Here is a 26,417-nt window from a genome sequence, read left to right as displayed (position 1 = left end):
GTAGAAAAATCAGCATCACACAAATCTATAAATCAGCAAAAACTAAATATATTCTTTTATATGAACTTCAATGGGAACCCATTCTATCTTATGTTAAAATCCAGTCAACTTTTAAGACAGATCAATAAACCAGAAAGGCACATCATGTGGAATGATTTTGCTGAAGAAAAAATTGGAGAACATACCTTAACTGCTAATTCTCCAATTGCCCAACAGGCATTATTCGCCACTGAAACAGTTTCCTTCAGCTTAGAAGTGTTCTGTATAAATCATTCATTACATAAAATTTATAAGAAAAAAAAAAGCAATACCTAAAAAATATTTTTCAGTTAGTGAAATGAATTTATTACCAGTTGCTTGGCCGCAACATTGAGAAAATCAGACAAACGAGGGTGCAAATGAACAGGACACACCTAAACAAGATCACCAAACAGAATGAAATATATTAAACATGAATAGGAAAATAAAACCACCTAAATAATATGGTTGAACAATTTTTCCTTCCAAGGGTTACAAGGTTAAAACCCCAAATCACACTAGCTGCTTAAGGGATGGGTTATGAGAACCTAACCTGCAGGCCAGGGTTGCAATTGGGCTATCCAGTGGCTGATAAAAAATGAAGGCTTAACATGTAGTGCTTGTGTAAGACATGGCATGGATATGGATGTTGGATCCATGATGGATGTTCCATTTCAAACAAGTAGATAACAGATGCATCTAAAAAATAGGAGGGGGAGGAAAGCATCACTAATCATCTAGCAATTCCCTAGGTCACTTTCTTAATATGTTTGTTGAATATAATGTATTTATAGTATATAACCTTTCCTTGTTAATATAGGATACATGTATGGTAGTTAGGACTCCTAGCCTTGTATATATATATATTTCTCAATTGTAAGTAGATCATTACATTAATGAGAATTAAGGTTTTTCTTCTTTCTCTCTCTCTCAACATGGTATCAGAGCCAAGGAAGAAAACCTAATTCTTTCTTGTTTCCCGTGTCATCAACTCCGGGAAACCTTCCGGTGACCGTGTTTCATTCCGGTCACCTTCCCCATCTTCCAATACTTTCCGGTCATTCGGATCGTCGACAGAAACTACTCACCGCCGGCGAAATTTTCCGGCGAAATTTTCCGGCGAGCTTTTCCGGCGACTTTCCGGCGACTTTTCCGGCGACTTTTCCGGCGACGTATTTTTCCGACACCGACTATACCAGAAGGAGCGCCTGGAGGAGATCTACAACTTTTGTGAAGGCACCGGCACCAAAATCCCATCCACGCGCCGTCCACGCGCAAATTTCCGACCGGCGACTGAATCTCACGCGCCGGCGCGTGAGGGCGCGTGAGGCCTTTTCCGGCCACGCGCCTCCTCCTCCAGCTTCGCCTGACGCCGACCAGCCTCCCTACCTCCCTGGTTCTCCCATCCGAGCCCTGCACATACCTCTTTTGGGGATTTTTGTCTCCGTCGGCCCTCCAAACAGCCTTTCCGGCGAAGCTCCGACTACTTTTTCTCCACTCCAATCCCTGCACGTGCCTTGGGAAGTGTTCTTCTACCTTTCTGGTGGTACCACGCCGCGATCTGAGGCCGTCTCCCTTTTTCGGTGGTGCCACGCCGCAATCTGAAGCCGTATTAGGGCTCTCTTCGATCCAAACATACTTCATTCTTCAGATAAGTAGATATGACTACTAAAAATTCCATTTTTTTCCGCTGTTATATCTGGATCTCCTATGATTACTTCGGAGAAATTGGTTGGCAGTGACAATTATCTTTCCTGGTCTGCGTCTGTTGAACTTTGGTTTATGGGTCAAGGATATGAGGATCACTTGATTACACAGGAGGCAGATATCCCTGAGGTTGACCGCGTACAGTGGAGGAAGATAGATGCACAGTTATGTAGTGTATTATGGCAATCGGTTGATCCCAAGATTCTTCTTCATCTTCGGGCCTACAAAACTTGTTTTAAATTTTGGACTCAGGCCAAAGGATTATATACGAATGATATCCAGCGTCTTTATAAGGTGGCTTCTGCAATTGTCCATCTCAGCCAACAGGACTTGGATCTATCTACTTATATTGGCCAGATTGCCTCTCTTAAGGAGGAGTTCTTGACTGTGATGCCTCTTACTCCTGATGTTGGGGCTCAACAAACACAGCTTGACAAGTTCTTCATGGTTCTTACTCTTATTGGCCTCCGTCCGGATCTTGAGCCTGTCCGCGATCAGATTCTTGGTAGTTCATCAGTTCCGTCCTTGGATGATGTGTTTGCTCGCCTCCTCCGTATCTCCTCCACTCAGACTTTGCCATTTGATAGCACTTCAGATTCTTCTGTGTTAGTTTCTCAAACTAACTCTCGAGGAGGCCGTAGTGGTACCCGAGGTAGAGGTCAACGTCCTCATTGCACCTATTGCAATAAACTTGGCCACACTCGCGATCGTTGCTATCAGTTACATGGACGACCTCCTCGCACTGCCCATGTGGCCCAGTCCTCTGATTCTCCGCTGCCTCAAGCTCCGAGCTCTTCCGCATCTCAGGCTTCTGTTGCCTCTGTTGCCCAGCCTGGTAATGCCTCTGCCTGCCTTACCCACACATCTTCTCTTGGACCCTGGATTCTAGATTCTGGAGCTTCTGATCACTTATCTGGTAATAAGGATCTTTTCTCCTCTATTACTACTACCTCTGCTTTACCTAATGTTACCTTAGCTAATGGTTCTCAAACTGTGGCTAAAGGTATTGGTTTGGCCCTTCCTCTGCCTTCTTTACCTCTCACTTCTGTCCTTTATACTCCTGAATGTCCTTTTAATCTTATTTCCATCAGCAAAATCACTCGTACTCTTAATTGCTCTATTACCTTTTCTGATAAATTTGTGACCTTGCAGGACCGGAGTACGGGGAAGACGATTGGCATAGGACGTGAGTCTCAAGGCCTCTATCACCTCACCTCGGATTCATCTCCTGCAGTTTGCATTTCCACTGATGCTCCTCTCCTCATTCACAATCGTCTGGGCCACCCTAGTCTCTCCAAGTTCCAGAAGATGGTCCCTCGTTTTTCCACTTTATCGTCGCTTCCGTGTGAGTCATGTCAGCTTGGGAAACATACTCGTGTCTCGTTCCCAAAGCGTTTGAATAATCGGGCAAAGTCTCCTTTTGAGCTTGTCCACACTGATGTTTGGGGTCCTTGTCGGACTGCGTCTACTTTAGGATTTCAGTATTTTGTCACTTTCATTGATGATTATTCTCGATGTACTTGGTTATTTTTAATGAAAAATCGAGCTGAGTTATTCTCTATTTTCCAGAAATTTTATGCTGAAATCCAAACCCAGTTCAATGTTTCTATTCGTATGTTACGCAGTGACAATGCCAGGGAATATTTTTCAGCCCCATTTACTTCGTTTATGTCTCATCATGGGATTCTTCATCAGTCTTCTTGTGCTCATACTCCTCAACAAAATGGGGTAGCTGAACGCAAGAATCGACATCTTGTTGAGACAACTCGTACTCTCCTCCTCCATAGCAATGTTCCTTTTCGTTTTGGGGGGACGCTGTTCTTACCGCTTGTTATTTGATTAATCGTATGCCCTCCTCTGTCTTACATGATCAGATTCCTCACTCCCTTCTCTTCCCTGACCAACCACTTTATTTCCTTCCTCCTCGTGTCTTTGGTTGTACTTGCTTTGTTCATATTCTCACTCCTGGACAGGACAAGCTTTCCGCCAAAGCCATGAAGTGTCTCTTCTTGGGATACTCTAGACTTCAGAAGGGTTATCGTTGTTATTCCCTTGAGACTCATCGATACTTTATCTCCGCTGATGTCACCTTCTTTGAGGACTCACCATTCTTTTCCACCACTTCTGAGTCTCTTCCTGTTTCTGAAGTCTTGCCTATTCCCATTGTCTCCCCACCTGATGCTATGCCTCCTCGGCCACTTCAGGTTTATCATCGTCGCCCTCGTGTCGTTGCTCCTCTCCCTTTTGCTGAGGCACCTGCTGACTCACTTCCTATCCCTTCGGCTTCACCTACCCCGGCTCTGCCTTCTCCTAATGACTTACCCATTGCTGTTCGGAAAGGTACTCGCTCTACTCGTAATCCTCATCCTATTTACAATTTTTTGAGTTATCATCGATTATCTTCACCCTATTCTGCTTTTGTTTCTGCTATATCCTCTGTTTCTCTTCCAAAGAGCACCCATGAAGCTCTTTCCCATCCAGGCTGGCGACAGGCAATGGTGGATGAAATGGCTGCTCTGCACTCTAATGGCACTTGGGATCTTGTTGTTTTACCCTCGGGTAAATCTACCGTTGGTTGTCGTTGGGTTTACGCAGTTAAGGTTGGTCCTGATGGTCAGGTTGATCGCCTTAAGGCCCGCTTAGTTGCTAAAGGCTATACTCAGGTTTATGGTTCTGATTATGGTGACACATTCTCTCCGGTTGCCAGATTGCTTCTGTTCGTCTGCTTCTCTCCATGGCTGCCATGTGTTCTTGGCCTCTTTATCAATTGGATATTAAAAATGCCTTCCTTCATGGTGATCTTGCCGAGGAAGTTTATATGGAGCAACCTCCTGGTTTTGTTGCTCAGGGGGAGTCTGGTTTAGTATGCAGGTTACGCCGTTCTCTATATGGCTTGAAACAATCTCCTCGAGCATGGTTTAGCCGTTTTAGTTCTGTTGTTCAAGAGTTTGGCATGCTTCGCAGTACAGCAGACCATTCAGTTTTCTATCATCATAACTCTTTGGGGCAGTGTATTTATCTGGTTGTTTATGTGGACGACATCGTCATTACAGGCAGTGATCAGGATGGTATTCAGAAACTAAAGCAACACCTTTTTACCCACTTTCAGACCAAAGACTTGGGGAAACTCAAGTATTTCTTGGGAATTGAGATAGCTCAATCCAGTTCTGCTGTGGTCCTTTCCCAAAGGAAGTATGCTTTAGACATCCTGGAAGAAACTGGTATGTTAGACTGTAAACCGGTAGACACACCTATGGATCCGAATGTCAAACTTGTACCAGGACAGGGGGAGCCTTTAGGAGACCCCGGGAGATATCGACGGCTCGTAGGTAAATTGAACTATCTCACCATTACTCGTCCAGACATTTCTTTTCCTGTGAGTGTTGTTAGTCAATTCCTACAGTCACCATGTGATAGCCATTGGGATGCTGTAATCCGCATTCTTCGATATATCAAAAGTACACCAGGCCAAGGTGTGTTGTACGAGAACAGAGGTCATACTCAGGTTGTTGGTTACACAGATGCAGATTGGGCTGGCTCACCCACAGATAGACGTTCCACTTCAGGGTACTGTGTTTTTATTGGAGGTAATCTAATATCTTGGAAGAGTAAGAAACAAGATGTAGTGGCCAGATCTAGCGCTGAAGCCGAGTATCGAGCTATGGCTTTGGCAACATGTGAACTCATATGGTTGAGACATCTTCTTCTAGAGTTGAGATTTGGAAAGGATGAACAGATGAAACTCATATGTGATAACCAGGCCGCATTACATATTGCATCCAATCCAGTCTTTCATGAAAGGACCAAACATATTGAAGTTGACTGTCATTTCATTAGAGAGAAGATCGCATCAGGATGTGTTGCTACAAGTTTTGTTAATTCAAATGATCAACTAGCTGACATCTTCACTAAATCTCTCAGAGGTCCTAGGATTAAATATATTTGTAACAAGCTTGGTGCATATGACGTATATGCTCCAGCTTGAGGGGGAGTGTTGAATATAATGTATTTATAGTATATAACCTTTCCTTGTTAATATAGGATACATGTATGGTAGTTAGGACTCCTAGCCTTGTATATATATATATTTCTCAATTGTAAGTAGATCATTACATTAATGAGAATTAAGGTTTTTCTTCTTTCTCTCTCTCTCAACAATGTTTATGCAATATACTTTCATGTTTTAAATTAAGTGTGCATGCCAATCATGGTGTGTTACAAAGACAACTTATTTTAACTTAATAAATCCAACTATAATTGGACATTTCAGAAACACAGTTGTGTCGCTGTCCTAAGATTTAGAGATTTGACAAATCTGACACCTAGTCTCAGCCCACAGAGTACATGCATGCTTGGCCATGTAATATAAGCCAGTTGATATATTTTAAACTTACTCTTGCCAGATCACCCAGAAGTGCAAAGGCACTTTGTCGAACATCTGGTGCATCATCATCCATACAACATTGCAGGAGGAGATCCCTCAAGCTGCTTTGCGCAACCTGCAGAAAAGTTGAATCAGAAAAATTGAACAAGTGTTTCAACATTATGCATTCATGGAGGAGAAAAACTGACCCCTTGTTCTTATGCAGCATCAATAGTGCATTCCAAAAAAGCTAAAGATCTGGAACAATTTGCAATTATCTAGGCCTAGAGATGATTAAATTTTTTTTTTCCTTCTCCTGATGCTAGCCAGTAATTAAGAATTAAATAAGTGAACAAAAGTTTCTAGATTTTAATGGTTGCATTGCCTATACCATCCAATGAATCCATTTGCATCATGCAAAAGGCCCATATAGAAGAATATCAAGCAAAATTATTTTATATATATCATAAGATTATTGTCAGATTATCTATATATTGTTAGGCTAAATTACTTTATAAAGCAAATTACTTTAGATAATGTGCATTTCTTCTCAAAGCACGTTTTCAGAAAAAGAGAATCATTGTATAGGATGAAAAACTTGTACAATTTCAAAAATAAGAACAGGCAGACAACTTTTGTTCATAAAAACACCTTGTCTAATGTAACTTCCAGATCCAAAAATTGTGGAGAAAGGGAAATACCAAACTCTCTATCCCACTACCAAGACCTTCTGCAAGTCCAGACAGCAAGTCGAGAGAGCATACAATAAACTCTTTATCATACTGAACACCAGCTGAAGCAGGATCAATCTGAAAGATAAGTGTCAAAACAAAAACTGCAAGTTGTAACAACAATATTCTTGTCATTCAAATTAACTTTTAAAGGAGCTACATATAATGTGACCAGCTAAGCAGAATGCAAAATTCTACATTATAATGAAGATGTTTAGAAGTGATTGTCTATGGGGACATACAGTTTGCACTGTATCTATATCAATTCACTTGAGGCATCAATACTTCTTCATAAGCATACATATTGATCTGCCCATCAAACAGACAGAACTCCTTTTGATAAAATATATTACCAGAAGTAGTAACAGGTTCTTGCACATATTGCTCTTAACTTGTAAGAAAGAAAATTAATTGGTAAATACATACTACCATGTACAAACTGACTAGACCTGCGGCTCTGCCAGCAAAATGGGGATAGAAACATGCAATCATTGGAATAATTGATCAGGCACATTACAAAACTGAAAGGAAAAATACTAAAGCATAAGCAAACTTTTGTTCTTCTATACCAAAAGTGAAGTTAGTTCGAAATATGAGAAACCTCATCCAACTAGGGCTCCATTTTTTCCACTTTAATAAACTTTACACTAAGAACAATAGACCAAATGCTAACACGTTGCTGGCCACAAGTTCATTTATTGAATGTAGCAGGCCTAGCTGATGGCAGTACTCAATTTCCAGAGCAAAACGGAGTTTTTGTGTATTCGCACCTTGTTTGCTTTGTATACATGTATACTTTTTCTTTTAATACAATTGCCTTCACTCATCAAAAAAAAAAATTCCAGATCAAAACAGATGTCATTAGGAGAGCTGAAAAAGAACAGAAATCAGATATTGGGTTGAGGAAGATATGTACCACAAACATTTAAGGTGAATAGTACTCCATTTCATCCCCTTTCTAATTCTTCAGGACCACTCCTAAAGAGGCAAACAAAACCTAAATATGGTCCTTCCATCAACTTGACTACTATTTCTATTCCTAGCTTTACTAAATTTTAGCTCAATAAATTTTTTAATTCTGAAGTAACTATCTACGATTTATCTAGTCTTTACTTGTTTTAATAGGTAAAAAGGGCAATTAAACTAAAAGCGCTTGAAAATGAATCATGTAAAGACTTCATGGTTATTTTTTTTTATATAGATAAACGCACAAGGATAAATTAGATAAAGGGTGCTTGAAAGGCAACCCAGAGCATACAGGGAGTATACAAGCGTCGCCTAAAAACAGGAAACAAAAGGGACAAACACTCACCGGCCCTCAACAAGAACCCAACCAGTCCACAAAGTTAAACAAAGTTAAGGGGCCTACAACTATAGAAGATTTAGCCCAAGAAAAGAGATTACAAATAAAAGAATTTTTCAATCTTTGAACCAACAGGACCTCATTATCAAAAACTATCCTATTTCTTTCCTTCCAAATCGTCCAAAATAAGCAAAGAGGAGCTGCCCGCCAAACCTTTCTATGCTTCTTGTCCTTAAAGGAAACATACCAATCTAAAAGAGTGTCTCTAACCTAAAACGGAAGGACCCAATTAACACCAAATAAAGACTTCATGGTTATAATCTTTACCACTACTCTAGTCTCACTAATCAAGGTTAATATAATTATAAAAAGAATCAAGTAACACAAAAACCACTTCTAACTGGGACATTGTCCTAACCACGACATTGTCCTAACCACAAAGACTTGTCTTTTTATTTTTATTTTTTTCTCCATTATAAGGACTTCCAAACCGAGTAACTCAATTAGACATACTTTTTAACAGAAGGGGGGGAAGGGGGAGATGACAGATGACAAGAACCTGAGACATAGAACAAAAGTACATAGAAATTCAATGGTGTCATGCGCTCAGTGCATTATCTTGGCATTGACACTATAATCTTTCCATTCCAAATGGATACAAATTTTACAGGTTCCTCGCAGCAAATATTCTTCATATGCCAAAAATAAGATGTGGGTAGATGTCTAAAGCTCAACAATGTTTCTAGATTAACCTTCCTTTTACTGATGAACTTAAACATAATGACATCAAGTATAAAGCATAAAAGTATAAAATGATGACCATAGGCACTATGCCATTACATGGTGGAATGAATGACACAACATACAGAAAATAAATAAATAAATAAATAATAATAATGACCAAACCATAAACTAATGACGATAATCTATGAAATGATAAATTACAACTCTGACAAAAAACACAATAAAAAATATAATATATAGAGACCTTGGCCAATTGTTGTGTCTGGATGATGTTTATGCACCTCTGAAAGACGGGCTCAGCAAATTGAGAAAACCCGGTACCCAATGCCTGGAAGGAGTAAAACACATCAGTCTTTTGTATCACAGTAAGTCACTAAGGGCCCATTTGGCCAATCTATACCTTCTAATAAAGTCCTTTCTAAAAAAATTCTATACATAAAAAAGCTTATTAGAAAGAGATTGTTTGTGTTTGTTTAATATAATTTTATGTCATTTTATAAGATTTACGAGGTTATAGATATCATTTTATAAAAATTATAAGATTATAAATGTCCATGTAAAAGAACTTTTTGAGACAAATTCTATATTCTTGAAGCTCTTTTGGTAAGAGCTATTAGGTTATAACTTTAAAAGAAAGAGCATTTAAGTCCTAATATCTTTAAATAAAGGACTTCTTAAATAAAACCAAACACCCTGTAAAAAACTTGCACCATCAAAAAGCTCCTTTAAGCCTATTAAATGGTGTACTAAATGGCACCTAAATCCCCCACATATACATTTATACTACCACAGCTCCTAGATATTAATGGAAACTCTGAAACAGAAAGTATAAATGCATGTGGTTGTAGCAGCAAAAAAATATCAGAAAGTCTTATAGAATCAAAAGCACAATCCACATACTCATCCCAACTTGGAATTGTATGTACTGGTGAACAGATTTTTTTTTTTTTTTCTTATAGGCAATAAAAGGGGCTTGCATTAAAAGTGCCTAAAAGACGGTGAAACAAGTACAAATGAAGTATACAAACAAAGCCCAAAAAAAGCTAGGCAGTAAGGAGGAAAAAAAAACCCTTACCTAACAAACAACCAATCTACAAAATCAGTCAAAGACAACGTGTGATCCTCTATATACACCCTAGCCTAATTCACAAAAGTATACATGAATATAGATTTAATTGCTTGGTCGGACCACTCGACGTCATTGAAAACTCTTCTATTCCTTTCCTTCCAAATAGTCCACAATAAGCATAAGAGGGCAGCCCTCCACACTTTCTCCCGTTTTTTACCCATGAAAGTGTCATGTCAACCTAACAGATTCCTTCTAAGGAATGCGACCCACTGCACACCAAAAAAGGAGTAAATCAAGTTCCACAACATTCTAACCTTATCACAAAACAGGAGTAGGTGATCTGTAGTTTCCTCTTTTTTGCACAAGTAACACCTATTCAGGAAATTTTCCCCTCTTTTTCAGCTGGTCAAGAGCCAAAAGTCTGCTCCAAGACGTTTCCCAAACAAAAAAATGACCCTCACTAGAGCACATAACCTCCAAATAATACTAAATGGAAAAGGATCTCTAGAAGCAATAAAGAAATCTGACTGAAAATTTGTCATTCTTGCTTTCTCTCCAACTCCGAATGTTCTCCACTTCCCTTCTAACAACCAAGGGTTGTAGTTTACAAAACAAATTCTCCACTTCTCCCATCTCCCAATCGTTAAGACTTCATGAAAAGCGAGGGCTCCAACAACCCAAATCCCCACCCTCCTCCCATGCCTCTAGTACCCCACTATTTTTGTTTACTACCAACAAAAACAAGTTAAGGAAAGCTTATTTCAAAGTTTAGTCCTCGCACCACGTCTTTCCAGAACTCAACCCTTCTCTCATTCCCAACTATAAAGCGAGATCTACTTTTTATATCCTCCTATTCATTTCTGATGGTTTTCCACACCCCCACACCATAACCTCCTCTCACTCCTTTCAAACACCACCCCCCATCCTTTTCTCCAAACTTCCTAATAATGATTTGTTTCCAAAAGCGCTCCCTCTCTTCAACAAATCTCCAACTCCCTTCCCAAGCAAGACTTTGTTTAAGGCAACAAGGCTACAAATTCCAAGACCTCCTTCCTTATCTACACGAACTAAATTCCAATTCACCAAATGAGGCTTTTTCTCTAAGGTAGCTTCCTTACTCTACACCCCATCACCAAAGCAAACATCCTCCATTGTCACAACCCCCCCTATAGGAATGACTTCACTTTTATCCATATTCACTTTTAACCCAAAGATCGCATCAAACACATAAACACCCAACTCAGATATCTCAACTAATCACTATTGGCCTTGCAGAAGATTATGGTGTCGTTAACAAACAAAAAACGAGACACATCCATCCCCTCTCCATTGCTTCTTCCCACCTTAAACCTAGAGATGAAGTCACCATTTCTGGCTCCGAACAACAATTGGCTAAGAGTCTCCATAGCCAAAATGAAAAGATAAGGGACAATAGGTCACCTTGCCTCAAGCCCCTAGTGCTACAAAAAAAGCCCAAAAAGGTTTCGTTAATGAGGACAGAAAAGCTTGTTGTGGAAATGAACCATTTTATCCAACTTATCCACCTTTGCCCAAGCTTTAGTCATGACTGCCAATAGGAAATCCCAATTGACATGATCATAAGCCTTCCCAATATCCATCTTTAAAAGGAGACCAAGAATGTTGCCCTTTAACCTCGAATCAATAGCCTCATTAACAATGAGCACTGCATCCAAAATCTTTCTACCTTGAATAAAAGCATGTTCAGTATCTAAAACCACCTCCCCCACTACCGTCTTAAGCCTGTTTGCCATGACTTTGGCAAGCAACTTGTACAAGCCCCCTATCAAACTGATTGGTCTAAAGTCTTTCAAATCTTTAGTTCCCCCTTTTTTGGGATCAATACCAGGAAAGTGAAATTTAAGCTTCTTTGAATGGTGCCATGAAGGAAGAAATCTTTAAAGAAAGCCATAATTTCTAACTTAACAAAATCCTAACAAAAATGCCAAAAAGTCATGGTAAAATTGTCTAGGCCTAAAGCTTTATCTCCACAAAGACTACTCAAGGCTTCCTCCAAAAACGGCACCTCTAGGCTTCTGAATCTATCTTCACCCAACACTTCGAAGCGTAAACCCCTTATACTAGTTCTCCAATCCCCCCATCTCAAAGAGAAGAGTATGATAAGTTCTCTTCATCAACAGTCAAAGTAACCCCATTGACTCTCACTTTAGTTAACAGGTTTCTTATAGCACAAGCATTGGCCATCTTGTGAGCGTTCTTATCTCCCTCCCTTAACCAGATTTCCCTAGGTTTGTCTCCACGAAGTTTCTTGCAATAAAGTCCACTTCTTATAATCCTCTAAGCCACCCCCCCCCCTTCTAGCCTCCGCCTCCTCAAGAGAAAGAGAAGAAGCTCTCTCTTTAGAGTCCCAAAAGTGAATGCGGAAAAAGGCTTCCAATTTGTTAAAGGAGACATTGCCAAAAACTTCTTTGTTCCACACTTTAAGATCCCTCTTAAGAGCCTTTAACTTCTTAGCAAGGCAGTGACTGCTAGTACCAGTAACAACATACCCAATCCACCAATTTCTCATGAGGTCTTTGAACTCATCAGTTTTTTTATTTATTTATTTATTTATAACAACGAAACCTTCCATGGCCAAGCCCTTAGGACTTTTCATGGGGACCCAAACCTTGGGGTGTTGACTGCCCCGCAACAACCAACACCAGATAAATTTAAAGCATTATTAACGGCATGATTCGAACTCAAAATTATGTGCCACTTTGAACTCATCATTCTTAAGCCACATATTCTCAAATCTAAAAGGGCTCTTGCCCTTTTTGACACCTCCACCTTCAAGAATAATTGGACAATGCTTAGAAGTGAGCTTAGGAAGAACAAATTGAGAGATACCTAAAAATGGTCCTTCTACTCATCAAAGACTAAAAAGCAATCTAACCTTGAAGTTGCCTGAGAGTTCAATCCTCCACACCACATAAACGGACCTCCAAAGAGAGGAAGGTCCTTCAACATCAGCTCCTCTAGAACATATGAGAACCTCCTCATATCTACCATGAATATGGATTCATTCTTTCTTTCCCCTAGAAATCTAATAGAATTAAAATCCCCTCCTAGGCACCACGGATCATCCCACAAACCTCTAATAGCTCCCGATTCATCTTAGAAATACTCTTTCTCCCTCTTTAAAACTAGCCCATACACTCCATTGAACACCAAGACTAAACCATCTTCACAATTTCTAAAGCAATTGAAAATGGAGAACCCTCCACACTCCCAACTCCAACAAGTCCAAAACTCTATTATCCCAAAAAATCAAAATGCCTATTGACACTCCTCCAGCAGCAACTACACCCCAATTCAAAAATCCTCCAACACCCAAGCTTCTTACCACTTATAACAACATCTCTTGCATCTTAGTCTGAAGAAAGCAAACCAAATTTGCCTTCTGAGTCCTAACCACTAACTTAATCAACTTCTTTTTCTCACCATCATTGAGCCCTCTCACATTCGAGGAAAGGATTTTAATTTTCATCAATCAACTGGAACCAGCTCCCAATTGTTCTTGTTGCTCCTTCTGGACAAAAGAGTAGAACCTCCAAAATTGAACGAACAATCCAACCTCCTTAATTCCCTATTAAAACAAGAAGAGGACAAAGGTTTCTTCTTCTGCACTTTGCTTAGGGTCCCATGTCCAAATTTTATCCTTAATTTCCTCAACAAAATCCAGATTTCCTCTTCAAACCCCTTGACTAGCAATCCTAAAAATTTACTAAAATCTACTAGCTTGGAAAAATCCCAATCTAATAGCGGATCCTCGCTATCTAGACAGCCAAAGGCACCCACCTGATCCAAGACTGAAGCACCATTACAACAGAACCCCGCGCTCCTAGATGGGAAATAAATTCTCCAGGAAGACCACTATTGATCCATCGTGAAGAACCATTGACGAAGGCCTCTTCACAATGTCAAGCACACTTTCCAATACTCCCCTATCCAAGCTCAAAAAATCCTTCCCCTCCCTGCCCATTACCCAAGGTTCCTTTATTGTCTATTCCCTGATCGGAGTTTTCCATCACCCAAAAAGGAGTAGAAGAAAAAGAAACCAACACCCCCCCCCCCCCCCCCCCCCCCCCTCCCACCCAAAAGAAAACAAAGTCCAAGAAATAGCTTCGGGTCGGCTACAAGCATCATCATTGCCTCCAAATAAGACCACTTTGACACACAAGGATTTGAAGCTCCTATGCTCTCCCCACACGACCAACAATCTGCTAGGGCTCCAACGACTTCTTTCTTTTTTAGAACAATCCGAAGGAATGGGCCCAAAGGCAGTTGCCTCAAAACTCTTCTCCACTCCCCTCTTGCAGTGCACCCAGCCCACCTCCAAAGAACCTTGGGCTTTATCCAAAATGGGCCTTCTATTCCTCCAATCCTCCACAAATCGCAACTTGGCCCAAGGCCCAAAACCTCATCATTCTTCCCACAAGGCTCACACGCAACGACAAAGGGGGAGGGAGGGTGGATAGGATTCTACAAACCCATCAATCCCCATCTTTTCAAAACAGTACCTCATCTTCCTTTTGAATGCACAGTAAGTCTTCAATCAACACTTGTGCTATCACCTTTTCAGAAAACCCTTCTTCCACTCTCTCTAGCACACAACCTAGCCATACCATCTTCTCCTACCATCCTTTCACTGTAACACAAAGAAGAATGCACCTCACTCCTCCAATGTGGAATCTCCCACCACAACTAGATCGCAAAGCAAGAAGATCCTACCACTACCTGCAAAGAGCTAGGAAACTTCCACTTTCTGATCCGAACAAGAATTCTGGCCCACTGCAGGTTCCAACGCTCCGTCGTTTCCACGTCGATGGCCACAAACCTCCCATGAGTTTCCCCTAATCTTTTAAACAAACCTTTTTCCCAGAGATGCAAGAAGAGACCCAAAATACTTACCCACACTTCATGAATGCCCCTCTCCTCCTTGAGGCACTCGACAAAGGGATTCCACCACTCCAAATAGAAACTTTTTCCATTGAACCATTTCAACCTCAACTAGAGCACCTTCTCAGCTTCACCTGCATCTTCAAACTCAAAAAGGATAAGGAACCCTCCCAACAAAGCCAAGTGGAGTTTTCCTTTCAACTGCCAATTGAGTTGAGCCCAGTTCCTCAAAGAGACGAAGTCCGGGGGCCGATCAGAAAGTCCCCTTTATCTTCCCACAAGACTCATGTTCAAAGCTTCCTCATTTTTGTTGATCGTCTCCTTTTTTATTTCAATCCACACTACGTTACATGGTTCAAAAGAGCCAAAAGACATCGCCCCTACTACCAAGCCATCTTTTCCCTCACCGTTCCCAATGCAGACCAACACCTTCTTAGAGATAGCTTTGGACTTCTCCACTCTCCTTTGGGCCAGGGAAACACCAAGGCTTCTTAACTTACTAGACAGGATCTTCCAACCCCCCCCCCCCCTACCAATCCTCTTCCTTCAAGAAACACCAAGGAGAACCTCTTTTCTTCCACATTCCTAACAGTACAAAGCAGAACCCGTCCTGCTATGTTACTGTGCAACTCCAGCAAGTATTGTCCACCCCCCTCCACCTAAGCCTTTCTAAAAGGTTCCCCATCGTTGAGAACATCACAGGTCTCAACCCCTTCCACCAGCAAAGCCAAGCCCTTTCCCACCAAATCTAATCCACAACAAGAAGTTTGGACCCCTTTCGCAAATCTTCCCAATCACCCTTTGGTCTCCTCAATCGAAACCTCAAAGGTTTTTTATTCAACACTGAACCAGCACTTACCTCCAAGAGAAACCACTGGCATGTTTTGCCCTTTAACCTATCAGCTTTGTTTTTCTCTTGAACAAATATAATTCAGTGGATTCTTGGTTGTAAAACTCAAATTAAAAAACATGAACCTCAACATGATTACACCCTTAAAGCTTGACTATTGTGACAAATCATGGTTTTAAGTTTTAAAAAACTCCTAATAGGGTTTCAAATGTCAAATTCCAAGTGTAATTTCAAGTACATTACTATGATAGAGCTTAGATAGTTGTGGAATAATCACAGGTTCTAAAAGTGTTTGTAACATCAGGGCCTTCATTTAGATGCATTTTTCTGGCATGATCATAGTATACCAATTTATATATTATGTAGACAAAGTTCCTTGAACAAACAAATAACATAGCTTAAGGTCAAAAGAAGACTGTAATAAATACCTGTGCTATAGATGTAAAGCACTCCAGCAGTGGGAAAATGTCTTTATCTGAATTAGAAAGTTGCTGCCACTTCGCGATCAATGGCGGCATTAGAATATCAAGATAGGTGGGCTACAAAAAAACAAGATACTGAATTAGCAGAGCATTGTATTTAACATAATCACAGCATGAATTAAAGTACCTGATTTAGTTTCTCTCCTACAGCATCTGCTAAAGTTGCAATAGCATCATATACGATTCTGAGATTTCGTCTCTGGATATAGTCAAATCATGGAATAAATTTATGGACCAGTGGAATAATAAGAATAAAATGTAATTGTAATGATACAAACATTATGTTAGCTTCAACATGTAATCAACCACTATCATATCTCATCATGATCATATTAAGAAGAGCTAGCACATGAAAGGGCCAGAAAACAACCTGGTACTTCCCAAAAGCACACATTAGGTGTTGTAGAATAATTTCCAAGTGTGGTGCTAACTTTTCTGCAGCCTCCTGATGGTAAATCAAACAATCATTGGGATCTAGAGATATATCTAAAAACAGAAATGTAATAATTACACTGCATAATAACAGAAACCTCTTCGAGTGTGGCAAAAGCTGAACAAGCAGCCTCTTGCACCCGCTTGTTGGTATCCAATATCCTTCGTAGAAGACCCCTAAGAACTTTGTCAAACTGTTCAGAGCCTTTCTGCTGACCAATACCCTGAAATAGACAACAAAAATAATTTCCATTCAGAATTTTGTTACAGCAGTTTAAAAGTGAAAAGAAAAAAGTTCTGAAAGGTGAGAACTCTTAGTAAGAAGAAGTAAGAAGGCAAATTTTGGTAAAGAAAACAAATGATCAAACTCAATAATATTTAAAAGCAACAAAATTTAAGAAAAATCCATTACTTTTTTTTTATAGGTAAGCAAAGATATATTCAAGCACTTGCAAAAAGGCGCAAAAAAGCACACATGGAGTATACAAATTAAAGGAGAAATACCCACCACCCTCACAACAAGCTGCCCTAACTAAATAGAACAAACAGAAAAACGGAACCAACGAGAGAACCCTACAACCGGAAGCACCCTCTTCCCTCAAACCCCAGCCCCGCTCCCCTTTCCCCTAGCAGTGAACGGAGAGCTATTATAATTAACTGAGCACTCTAACTTTCGGATTTCCCTCTCAAAACAGGAAGAACACCTTTTCTTACCTCCTGACATCCTTATCCCCAGCCCTTTTCTTGACTCCATTTTTCTGATTAGAGCACAAATTTCCTTCTCAAAGCTCGCTTATTTGCATCCCTAAACAACTATTGAACTCAACAAAACCACTAGGAAGACTGTTAATATTCTCCCCCTCCAAGATCCCGATTTCCACATCCTTGGAAGTTCATCTCCTCGGCCCTGGCAACTAACTCCATACCAAAGGGTTCCTTCACAGCCTTCCTCAAGAGATCCAGCACGCTGCCATCTTGCAGAACCATCTTTAGCGGCTAACAACCAGGGCTTTGAAGACCCAAGGAGAGGGGAGAAGACCCCGTAAGCCTATTTGCCTCCACCACGAGTGCCTCATTAGTAATCACAACTCGAGAAGATAACGAATCCATAGGAAAATGCTCACTACCCCAATCACACAGGAAAAGGACATCAGGACCATGGGACAGGTCAACTCTGGGCTCCTCATCCAAAGACATACCCTGCCCTCTTCTCCCGACTGAACCACCAAAATTGTCCCCTCCTCTGCTCTCTCGCACAAAAAGAACACGCACCTCCCACACCTTCTCTGCAGAAGAAAAGAGCCCTAGCAAGCTCACTCTGCCTTTTAAAGCTCCACTTAAAGGCCCATCCTTCGCAGAGGCCTTTCCCACCTTAGCTTCAATACAAGCTTGGCCAGGCCCAAAAACAGTGGACCCACCCCTCTTGAATCCAAAGACGAAGAGGCATCCCCAAATACACCACCAGGGCCTCTTACAGCCCCCGTCTACCCAAACAAGGATGCCCAAGAACCTCCCCACCATCCTTCACAAAGGCAACAGGCCCAACTGCCCCACTTTCTCCCATTACAGTTGTAGCCCTCTTGTCACGTCCTAGGAAATCCTCCCCTCAGCAAAAATTGCTGCAGAGTCCACTGTAGCCTCCCCTACCAACCTCAGCCTGCAACAAGTCAAACCTACGGCAACAGCTTTTGCATCAAGGCCCGCAGCACCCTCTTCCGCTGCTTTAAGCCTGCAGCAAAGCAACTCGACAGCTGCTACAGTACTCAAAGGATGCATCCCCGTCCCAGTCACTTCATCAGCGCAAGGAGACCTCCACTCCTCCCCCAACCTCTTGCTCACTGGGCACACAATTTCTTCTTCTCAGCTCCACACAAGAAAAACCCGACGGAGCTTCCCGCCACAGTTGTAAAGAGAAGCCGGAATTGCCTACTACCACTTGAAACTAACTAGGTAAAGAACTCCCAACAGGATGCACCAAAATCCTGGCCCAAAGCAGATTAGTCATCAAAGTTGTGTCTTCATCCACACCGACAAACCCTCCACATTCATCCCCAATTTTCTTAAACACCACCCGACTCCGAAGATGTAACGGGAGACCCAACACCATCACCCACATCTCCTTGGCACAACCCCCCTTGCCCAGACAACCAGCCTCCGGAGTCCACCTCACCAAGTGTAGCACTCTCTCCTTAACCCTTCGAGAACCTCTGGCAAGCACCCTTTCTACCTTAGCAAGAATCCCAAAATCAAACAAGAGCAAGGTACCTCCAAAACCAGAAATCTCCTCCCCCCCTCCCCCTCTGTTCTTTAGAGACCAAAGAGCAGTCACAAAAGATTTCAAAAAGGATAAGTCAGATAGCTGCTCTGACCTCTCATCAAACCAACCGACCAAACAACCGCAGAGACTCTTCCCTACGTCACACCTCACTTTCTCCAATCTGAACCTAGACCGCTTCCCCTGCCACTCCACGAGGCTTCCTCATAGCATCAGCAAAAGACCCACGGGTTGTTGCCTCCCTACAGGCGCTCCTTGCCTTAGCAAGGAGCCACTCACTCTCCTAGCCTCAGTTGAGGAGGCTACACCTAAATAACGCAGCTTCTCTGCTAGAATCGACCATCCCCCATGAAAGCCCTTCCCTTCAGGGAAAACCAACGAGAAACTGTTCTCCTCTTCAGCCAGAACAAAGCAAAGTAAAAACCTCCATGCCTCGTTCAAGAGTCGTTCCAACTTGAACCTCTTGCCCCCCTCCACCCAACCTTTGCTCCATCTTTCCAAACCCTCATCCCTGCAACAATCTTCTACCCCTTCCAACAAGAGACGCAAACTCAAATCCTCAAACCTAATCCAGTCAGAAAAACCTCTGCCCTTTTCCACAATAACCCCTCTCAGTTTTCCCCCAACCTCCTCTATAGAAAGGTCAAAAGTTTTTAACTCAAGAAAAATCCATTATTCAGGTTCTGAACTAACTGCCTGGAAATTTAAATAGCATGTGCAATTTTCAATGGTCGACGTCACTAAATTAACAACGTACCATTGTTCCCACTCAATAGCTTCATTAAAATTTAATACCTTAAAATAAATAACAGCACAATTTAATTCAGAAAAAGAACTCTTCCAACAAAAAATTTGAAGGATTAAAAAAACAAAAACCAAAAAAGGAAAACCATATGGTAAGAGTGGAAACTAAGTACCCCAAAATATATGAGTGGTATGCCATGTAAAACATCTGTCTCTTTTTGGCACAAAAACAGATTTTTTCTTCAATTTTTTTTTTCCAACCACAGATTCATGCCATAGAACTCAAGGACATAGAGGCTGAGCCAATATGAGGTCATACTCTTGATTCATCCCATATTTTTTGCTCAATCACTCCCTCCAAAAGTTCACAGCATGAACATCTCAACAACACAATTAAGATAAACTGAATTTATCATAATAATTTTTCTCCATACAAAGTGAAAGTGCATTAAGATGCAGGCAAAAACACTTGCTGTGGCAAAGCAACTAGTAGAAGGAATTCTCTCATACCTGAACAACAAATCTGCTGAAACGAGAAAGCGTCCAACAGGAAATACTTCGTATGAGAGGAAACTTATCATCCAAGAGGGGGATAATAAATGTCACAATCTGTCATAAAAGCAATTCAACAATTCAACAATCTGAATCAGCAAGGCATCAGATAGGAAACAAAGATTTTATGACTCTAAGACAGAAAATTCAAGTAATGAAAGGGCAAGGACCATCAATCAGGCATTGCACAGTTTACCTAACATAGAAACCCAGCAAACAAGAATTCTAAATGTTGCATGCCAAATATACCTTACCAGTGTAGATGAATAAGGAAATGCCCAACTAAGTAATACACACCAGTACAGACATTAGAAGAATAGCCATATAAGAAAGGATTCCAATATTATAAGTCCACAAACCACTGGGGGGAAAGTAGAGGAAAAGCATGTATAAATTATAACTCCTAACAAGCAATGTCAAAGACATGAATATACCAAACTGGTAAAACTATAACTGCAACTTCGTCTCAGACCACAAACATCATACTTGCAACAATTATTATAAATCAAAATGCAACCAATTCAGAACGTAGCTACTCAGTTTCTGAGTCAACAAAAGTTTACCTCTGATAAATGAGGATAAAGACCAGTAATGCAGCCCTCAGCTACAGCACCAAGAGCTAAAACGGCAGCTTCCCTTTCTTTCCAGGTCTCATCATCAGTAGTTGATAACTTAGCCTGCAGAAATTTTTAAGGAAATCATATTTTAAACACAAGTAAATGATTGCAAAGAAGTGAAACTAATGGTCGAGACACATATAACTTTTAACTTCTATTTCCTATGATGCTTTAAGGCACAACATAAGTTCCAATCTAATTCCCATCCAAAACATGGAGATCACAAGACTTCTATCAGACTCAAATGATATTAATATGTTGAACTACACATTTTCCTAAAAGCTTAAGCTTGTAGGATTTGGGCCGATAATGTATATCATGCACTCTAACACGTTCCCTCATGTGTAGGCCCATACCACACATGCTTGTAGGTAAACAACCACAATCAGCCTCTTTAGGGCTTACTCAACACCTCTTTTGGAACCCCTGTGCTTAAGTGCACAGGTAAGGAAGCAGAGGAACCCCTGTGCTTCTTCTTTGGAGATATTCAATGATCCTCTCCTAAAGACGGAGGTTCAGGGTTAGGCAAGGTGGATTTCAAGGGTGAATGAACCGTTTGGATTTCAAGGTAAGTCCTCCCCTATGCTCTCTTCTTCTTTGGCTGGGCCTTCTACTCTAGGTGATGGGAAGGCTGGACTCATAAGGGTGGCATCTCCCTTCTTCGGGATCTTGGCCGCTTCAAATGATGCTCCAAGATGGAAGGTTGTTGGATCTCACGGGAAATGAAGAGAAGGGCCCTTCGGGTGAGGAAGTGGTGGGTAGTGCTAAGGAAATGGACGTCAAAAAGGCTTTAGAGGTAAGCAGTTTGTTAGAGGGGGGGAGTTTTGCTTGCAATTATACCTAGCAAGTTTGCGAGTTCATTAGTTTTTTAGGGCTGCCGATGGTGGGTTTTGAAAAGGAAATCACTGCTCTTTTGAAGAAAATGGAATCAAGAAAAGGACGTGGGGTTAAGGTCTCAAGGGGGAGTTGGAAATCTTCATCTTCTTGTCTGGAGAGGGAAATCCGAAAGCTTGAATGTTCAGTGAATTACAATGACACTCCTCTCGCAGTCAAGGGAAAGGAAGGGAGCAGTGAGGGTTCAGTTTTCTCTCTCTGAGGTTGCGGTCTTGTTTTCGTTGTTGGTATGTGGTTTCAAAAGGGCTTTCGGGCAGCCTATTGTCATGCTTGGGGTTGAGCCAGCTTTCTAGGGGTTTGGGTATGTTTGTTGTTTGGGGGGTTTCTTTGTTGTTTAGGTGGGTTTGTATTATCTTTGCTCCTTCTTTCTCTTGCTAGCCTTTAGGCCTTTTTTGTATAGTACGTGTGTACTTGGCTGCACCTTTTGCTAACACCCATTAATCTATTCTCCTATTTACCTATCAATATATATATACACAGTAGTGAGGTTCGAACACATGACCTCCCACCTAATGAGGCTATGATGCGATGTTGAACTACCATTTTTTAAAAAAGCTTAAACTTGTAGGAGTTGGACTCACAATGTATATCATGCACTACACAATATGAACTATGAACTCAAAAATTGAATTCCACAGTTCTCACCAGTAAGCAGAGTACGATAGGACAACTAAAAATAAATCAATACTCATTCACCAATACTGTAAGGCCATTCCTATATATATTATATCCAGGCCGGACTGGCATTACTAGCTCTTATTAATAGTTGAGATATACTTCATAAATTGATTATCTATGTTATAGTTGGAGAATTGCAAAATATGTATCTAGTGGTTACTATTTTAGTTGCTTCCATTCATAGAAATTTATTTTCGTGTTATTTAATGTTTATGAATGAGGTTTCTATGAAACCAAACCTAATATTTGGATCCTTTTCAGCAAATACCCTTTACACTAAAATTTGGGGTTGAATGGAGCAAATACCACCACACAAAACCCAAATCCATGACATAGATCGCTAGGCGCAGTCAAGCTATTAACCCAAGGGGGGAAAAAAAAAAGTGATGGCTGAATTTTTTTGCAAAATGGTGATTATGTTCTGTTTCCTTTACTTAACCTCATTATTACTTTGAAAACAAATAAATAAATAAAATATACCAGGTATTAGGAAACATATTAAGTCATTCAAACCTTGACCAGGAAAAAGATGGACAATAGGAGGTGAGAGAAGACTCAGGTGAGGAGAAAGAGCCAGGAAGATGATATCTCCACTAATTAAAAAATAAATAAATAAATAAAACCATAAAGAAAGAACAAAAAATTAAAGAATCCATACTTTATAGTCAAAATTTTGCATCCAATGCTAAAAAACTAAATACCTGCACTATTGGCATCATTGTTGGAAGAATCTCATCCCCAAACACATTTGAGAGAACATCTAGCCCAGCTGCACTGCATTTCCGTAAATTCCAAATGTTGACTATGTCATCATCCTGATACCATAATACCTCAAAATGGTTACTCAAAAGGAGATTTCATTAAAAATAACCTTAATTCTATAACACTAACTGAAGCACTACATATCCAAGTTGTTCACATTTTGTGAGATTGACAGACTAAACAATTTACATAAGCAACCAGAGAAAAGAAAATCAGTAGCATACATCATCTTCTGCATTATCTGATCCATGAAACCGAGAAGAATGAAAGCGAGGTTTCAAATCCTGTAGTGCAAGGGTTTAGCCAAAGAAAAATATTTCCACACTCAGTACATTGTACAGAATATTGTAAGAGAAGAAATAATAAACTTGAAAAGATCCAGGAATTAAATAATTAAAACCAAACCTGATCGCGGTCCGGAAGAGACTCATCCTCCTGCAATTAAATAAAATGCAAGGTCAATAGGAATTACAGTAACTCCCCAATCAGAATGGTTCAAAATGGTAAAATGACTGAGAAAAGTTAACCTCGGCTTCAGCAAGTGATTCATCATCTTCAGCATAAGCCATATTTGATAACAAAACCTAAAGAATGTGGTAAATGCATGAGAATCATTTCAAACAGCTCTGGAGGGAAAGAAAATAGGATTAGCAAAAAAGAAAAAGGAAATCATCACAGAGTTTGCTGTACTGGAATTAGACGTGGCAAGAATTCTCTCAAGTTCTCAAGTGGTAACTGTGCATCACAATATGCAGACCTGCCCATCATAAGTATGATTAGAAATAAAATACCAAAAAGAATCACTCAAAAAGCAAAAAGTTATAGAGTTGCTAGCATCACAACTCAAGAAGAAACTTTGCACTGGCCTCTTATGTACTTCATAACATTGACAATCCTTCTCTAATCACTTAGAAGAAAGGAAACAAATAAAGAAGCTAAGCAAGCTCTTGATAGAAGGTGACAAAACATTACGAAATAACAGTCATGATAGGGTGTCGTTCCATGATGCTGTATCTAGAAAGGAATAACCAATCTTAAGGTATCAATATTGTATCATATGAGACACACCGCTCCCAAAACAGACAACTTCTTACTTGAAAAAAATGAATAGCTATTACCTTCATTTCCTACACATGAATCTGAAAATGAAATGATCATATGATCCTGAACAGACATTCATATCAACCTCAACATACACACACACACATAGAGAGAGAGAGAGAGGGCAGTACATAAACAAACTATTAGAATTCAGCATCATCATTTTTTGAACCAAACTTGAAATAATTCTTAAATCTTGTGCCACAAAAAGAATGTAAAAACATGTAATCTAACAAAAGTGTTGGAGGTGACCACCAACTAATTCCAATTTGGATTACGAATAATAACTCCAGATCTAATTTATAATTCTTCTAAGCAAGCATTTCAAATTCTCAAAAAAATTTAGGCTTCATTGTTAACCTAGAGAGGGATGCCAAGACAAACTGGAGCTAGTCACACAAACACTCTAATTACCTAAATGATACTTCTAAAAAACCAAATAGAACAAAATCTTACAATAGGCTATAGTGTATCAGGAACCGCTCCTACTAAAGACCTGAAAACTACATAATGACTAAGTTGCCTGTCTCTGATCAAACAAATTAAGCTTGCTTGTCAAAATATTCAAACAAAGTTCACAAAGTGGAGGGTTACCAAAATTCACAAGCTTCAAGAGCCACTTCATCATCACTATCCTTATTGACTTGTAGCATGTACTCAATTACATTCCTCAAATGCGGCTGCAATAAATTGTAAAAATAAAAAACAAAAAGAAGAGTTTGAGGGCGTGATCATTTGAACCATAAGAGAAAGATAGTATCATATAAAAATTAAGATGCAGAATAGGATTAGAGAATAAAAAATCACTTTAATTCTTCACTTAGCTACCCAGACATGAAAAGAAACTAAAAATAAAATAATAATAAAAAATAAGAAAAAAAACTGGTATCTAAACACCCATTGATGTATTAAGGAGGATGAAGTATAAGAATAATATGTGCAATATGGAAACATAACAAAACAAGACACCCACCTCCAAGAAAGATGGATTAACTTCAATTAGCTGCACGAATGCTGCACAAACCTGTTTAACAAGAGAAAGACAATGAGTGACTAAGGCAAAACCAGGCTCTCTATATATGAAAAGAAATTCTATAGCTCATAGAAATTTGAAAACCACAATATTGAAATTCAAAGAAAAATCATGAGCATAAAATTGATATCAGAGTAGACAATACGATTTTCCAAAAATCCTAGACTTCCTAGTGCTCATCTATAAAAGAGATTAATACTCATTATTTACAAATAACTGCCACCAGCAAAAGAAAATCTATGAAGAATTTAATAAAGATTTACAAACTCCTTATTGACTAAACAAATGCCAAAACTGATTTCTTCATACCAATACTTACAATAGTTTATTCAACTGAAAGAAATAGAATCCCACAGAGCATGTTAACCCAGATACAATGAAGCAACAAAATACTACTCACCAATTTCCGAACCTCTGCAGCAGAGTCATGAGCGAGAACAAACAAACCTTGAAGATATTGATCCATGGAAGCAAATAATGCCTGCAACCAAATCACCCTCCAGCAACATCAGAATTAAGTCCACTAAGTATTGAAGAGCAAAAATTTTAGGCATACTTACAGCGGGCATCAACATAATGTACTGGTTTACGGAACCCAATGAAAGCTTTCTTAGTGAGGCATGTGGTGATTGAAAAAACTGTTGGAGCAAAACCAGGTTATTAGTTGAGAAATACATAAATCTACACACACATACAGAGAAAGAGAAAACAAAAAGCAGAAGCAAAAGTTAAAAAAAGGGTTCTAGTATAAACTTAAGTACAGAACAGCAAACTGAAGAGAACTTACAATTACAACTTAGGAGCATAATGTGCTTGTCTATAGAATCGTATTATTTGCTTGCTTATCAAAAAACTTAGGAGCATAAAATTAATGAAACAAGTTCTTACTTTACCTGGAATAATTTCGGAAGAAATAAGTTGATGGGGCGTTCAACTAACCCAGGCACATCTGAATCAAGCACTTGAGGAACATCCTCACAGATCTGTGCACACCATATCATGAACAAATTTTAAGTATTATATTTGTAAATGAATGTAGATTTCATGCTTTGCTATACATATTACCAAAAAAAATAAAAAAATTGCTGCCAAAGGGACACAACAAATTCTATGAACACTATCTAGAAATATCATCAAAATGA

The 26,417-nt window shown here is 39.9% G+C and overlaps 2 protein-coding genes across 3 annotated transcripts in view; both read right to left on the bottom strand.

Annotated features, from left to right (window-relative positions):
• LOC117911693 (transportin-1-like) overlaps positions 1–26,417 on the bottom strand; it is a 61,041-nt gene that overhangs the window by 4,192 nt on the left and 30,432 nt on the right.
• On the bottom strand, positions 361–26,253 carry LOC117911694 (transportin-1-like). Of its 2 annotated transcripts, XM_034826095.1 has the most exons (21): positions 26,169–26,253; positions 25,836–25,913; positions 25,676–25,756; positions 25,216–25,266; positions 24,837–24,922; positions 23,832–23,898; positions 23,669–23,725; positions 23,547–23,576; positions 23,366–23,425; positions 23,081–23,194; positions 20,754–20,867; positions 20,149–20,247; positions 16,718–16,843; positions 16,558–16,632; positions 16,315–16,386; positions 16,134–16,244; positions 9,111–9,194; positions 6,790–6,897; positions 6,120–6,224; positions 572–717; positions 361–413 (listed from the first exon to the last, which is right to left on the bottom strand). In XM_034826095.1, exons 2-20 carry the CDS (start codon positions 25,848–25,850, stop codon positions 625–627), a joined length of 1,548 nt encoding a protein of 515 aa, XP_034681986.1. In that variant the 5' UTR covers positions 25,851–25,913; positions 26,169–26,253; the 3' UTR covers positions 361–413; positions 572–624. The 2 variants fall into 2 exon arrangements, with proteins under 2 accessions (XP_034681986.1, XP_034681987.1); XM_034826096.1 differs by lacking the exons at positions 361–413; positions 572–717 and having other exon boundaries at positions 6,147–6,224; positions 6,740–6,897.

This window comes from Vitis riparia, chromosome 3 (assembly GCF_004353265.1).
Source record: "Vitis riparia cultivar Riparia Gloire de Montpellier isolate 1030 chromosome 3, EGFV_Vit.rip_1.0, whole genome shotgun sequence".
NCBI classification, from domain to species: Eukaryota; Viridiplantae; Streptophyta; class Magnoliopsida; order Vitales; family Vitaceae; genus Vitis; species Vitis riparia.
Note: the sequence above shows the minus strand (reverse complement) of the source record. Positions and strands in the feature narration are given on the sequence as shown.

Coding starts and splice junctions, on each gene's coding strand:
- LOC117911694 (XM_034826095.1), bottom strand. Junction 24,923..25,215: donor TTAATCCATCTTTCTTGGAG/GTGGGTGTCTTG, acceptor AATTTATTGCAG/CCGCATTTGAGGAATGTAAT. Junction 16,387..16,557: donor GTGCTTTTGGGAAGTACCAG/GTTGTTTTCTGG, acceptor GACTATATCCAG/AGACGAAATCTCAGAATCGT.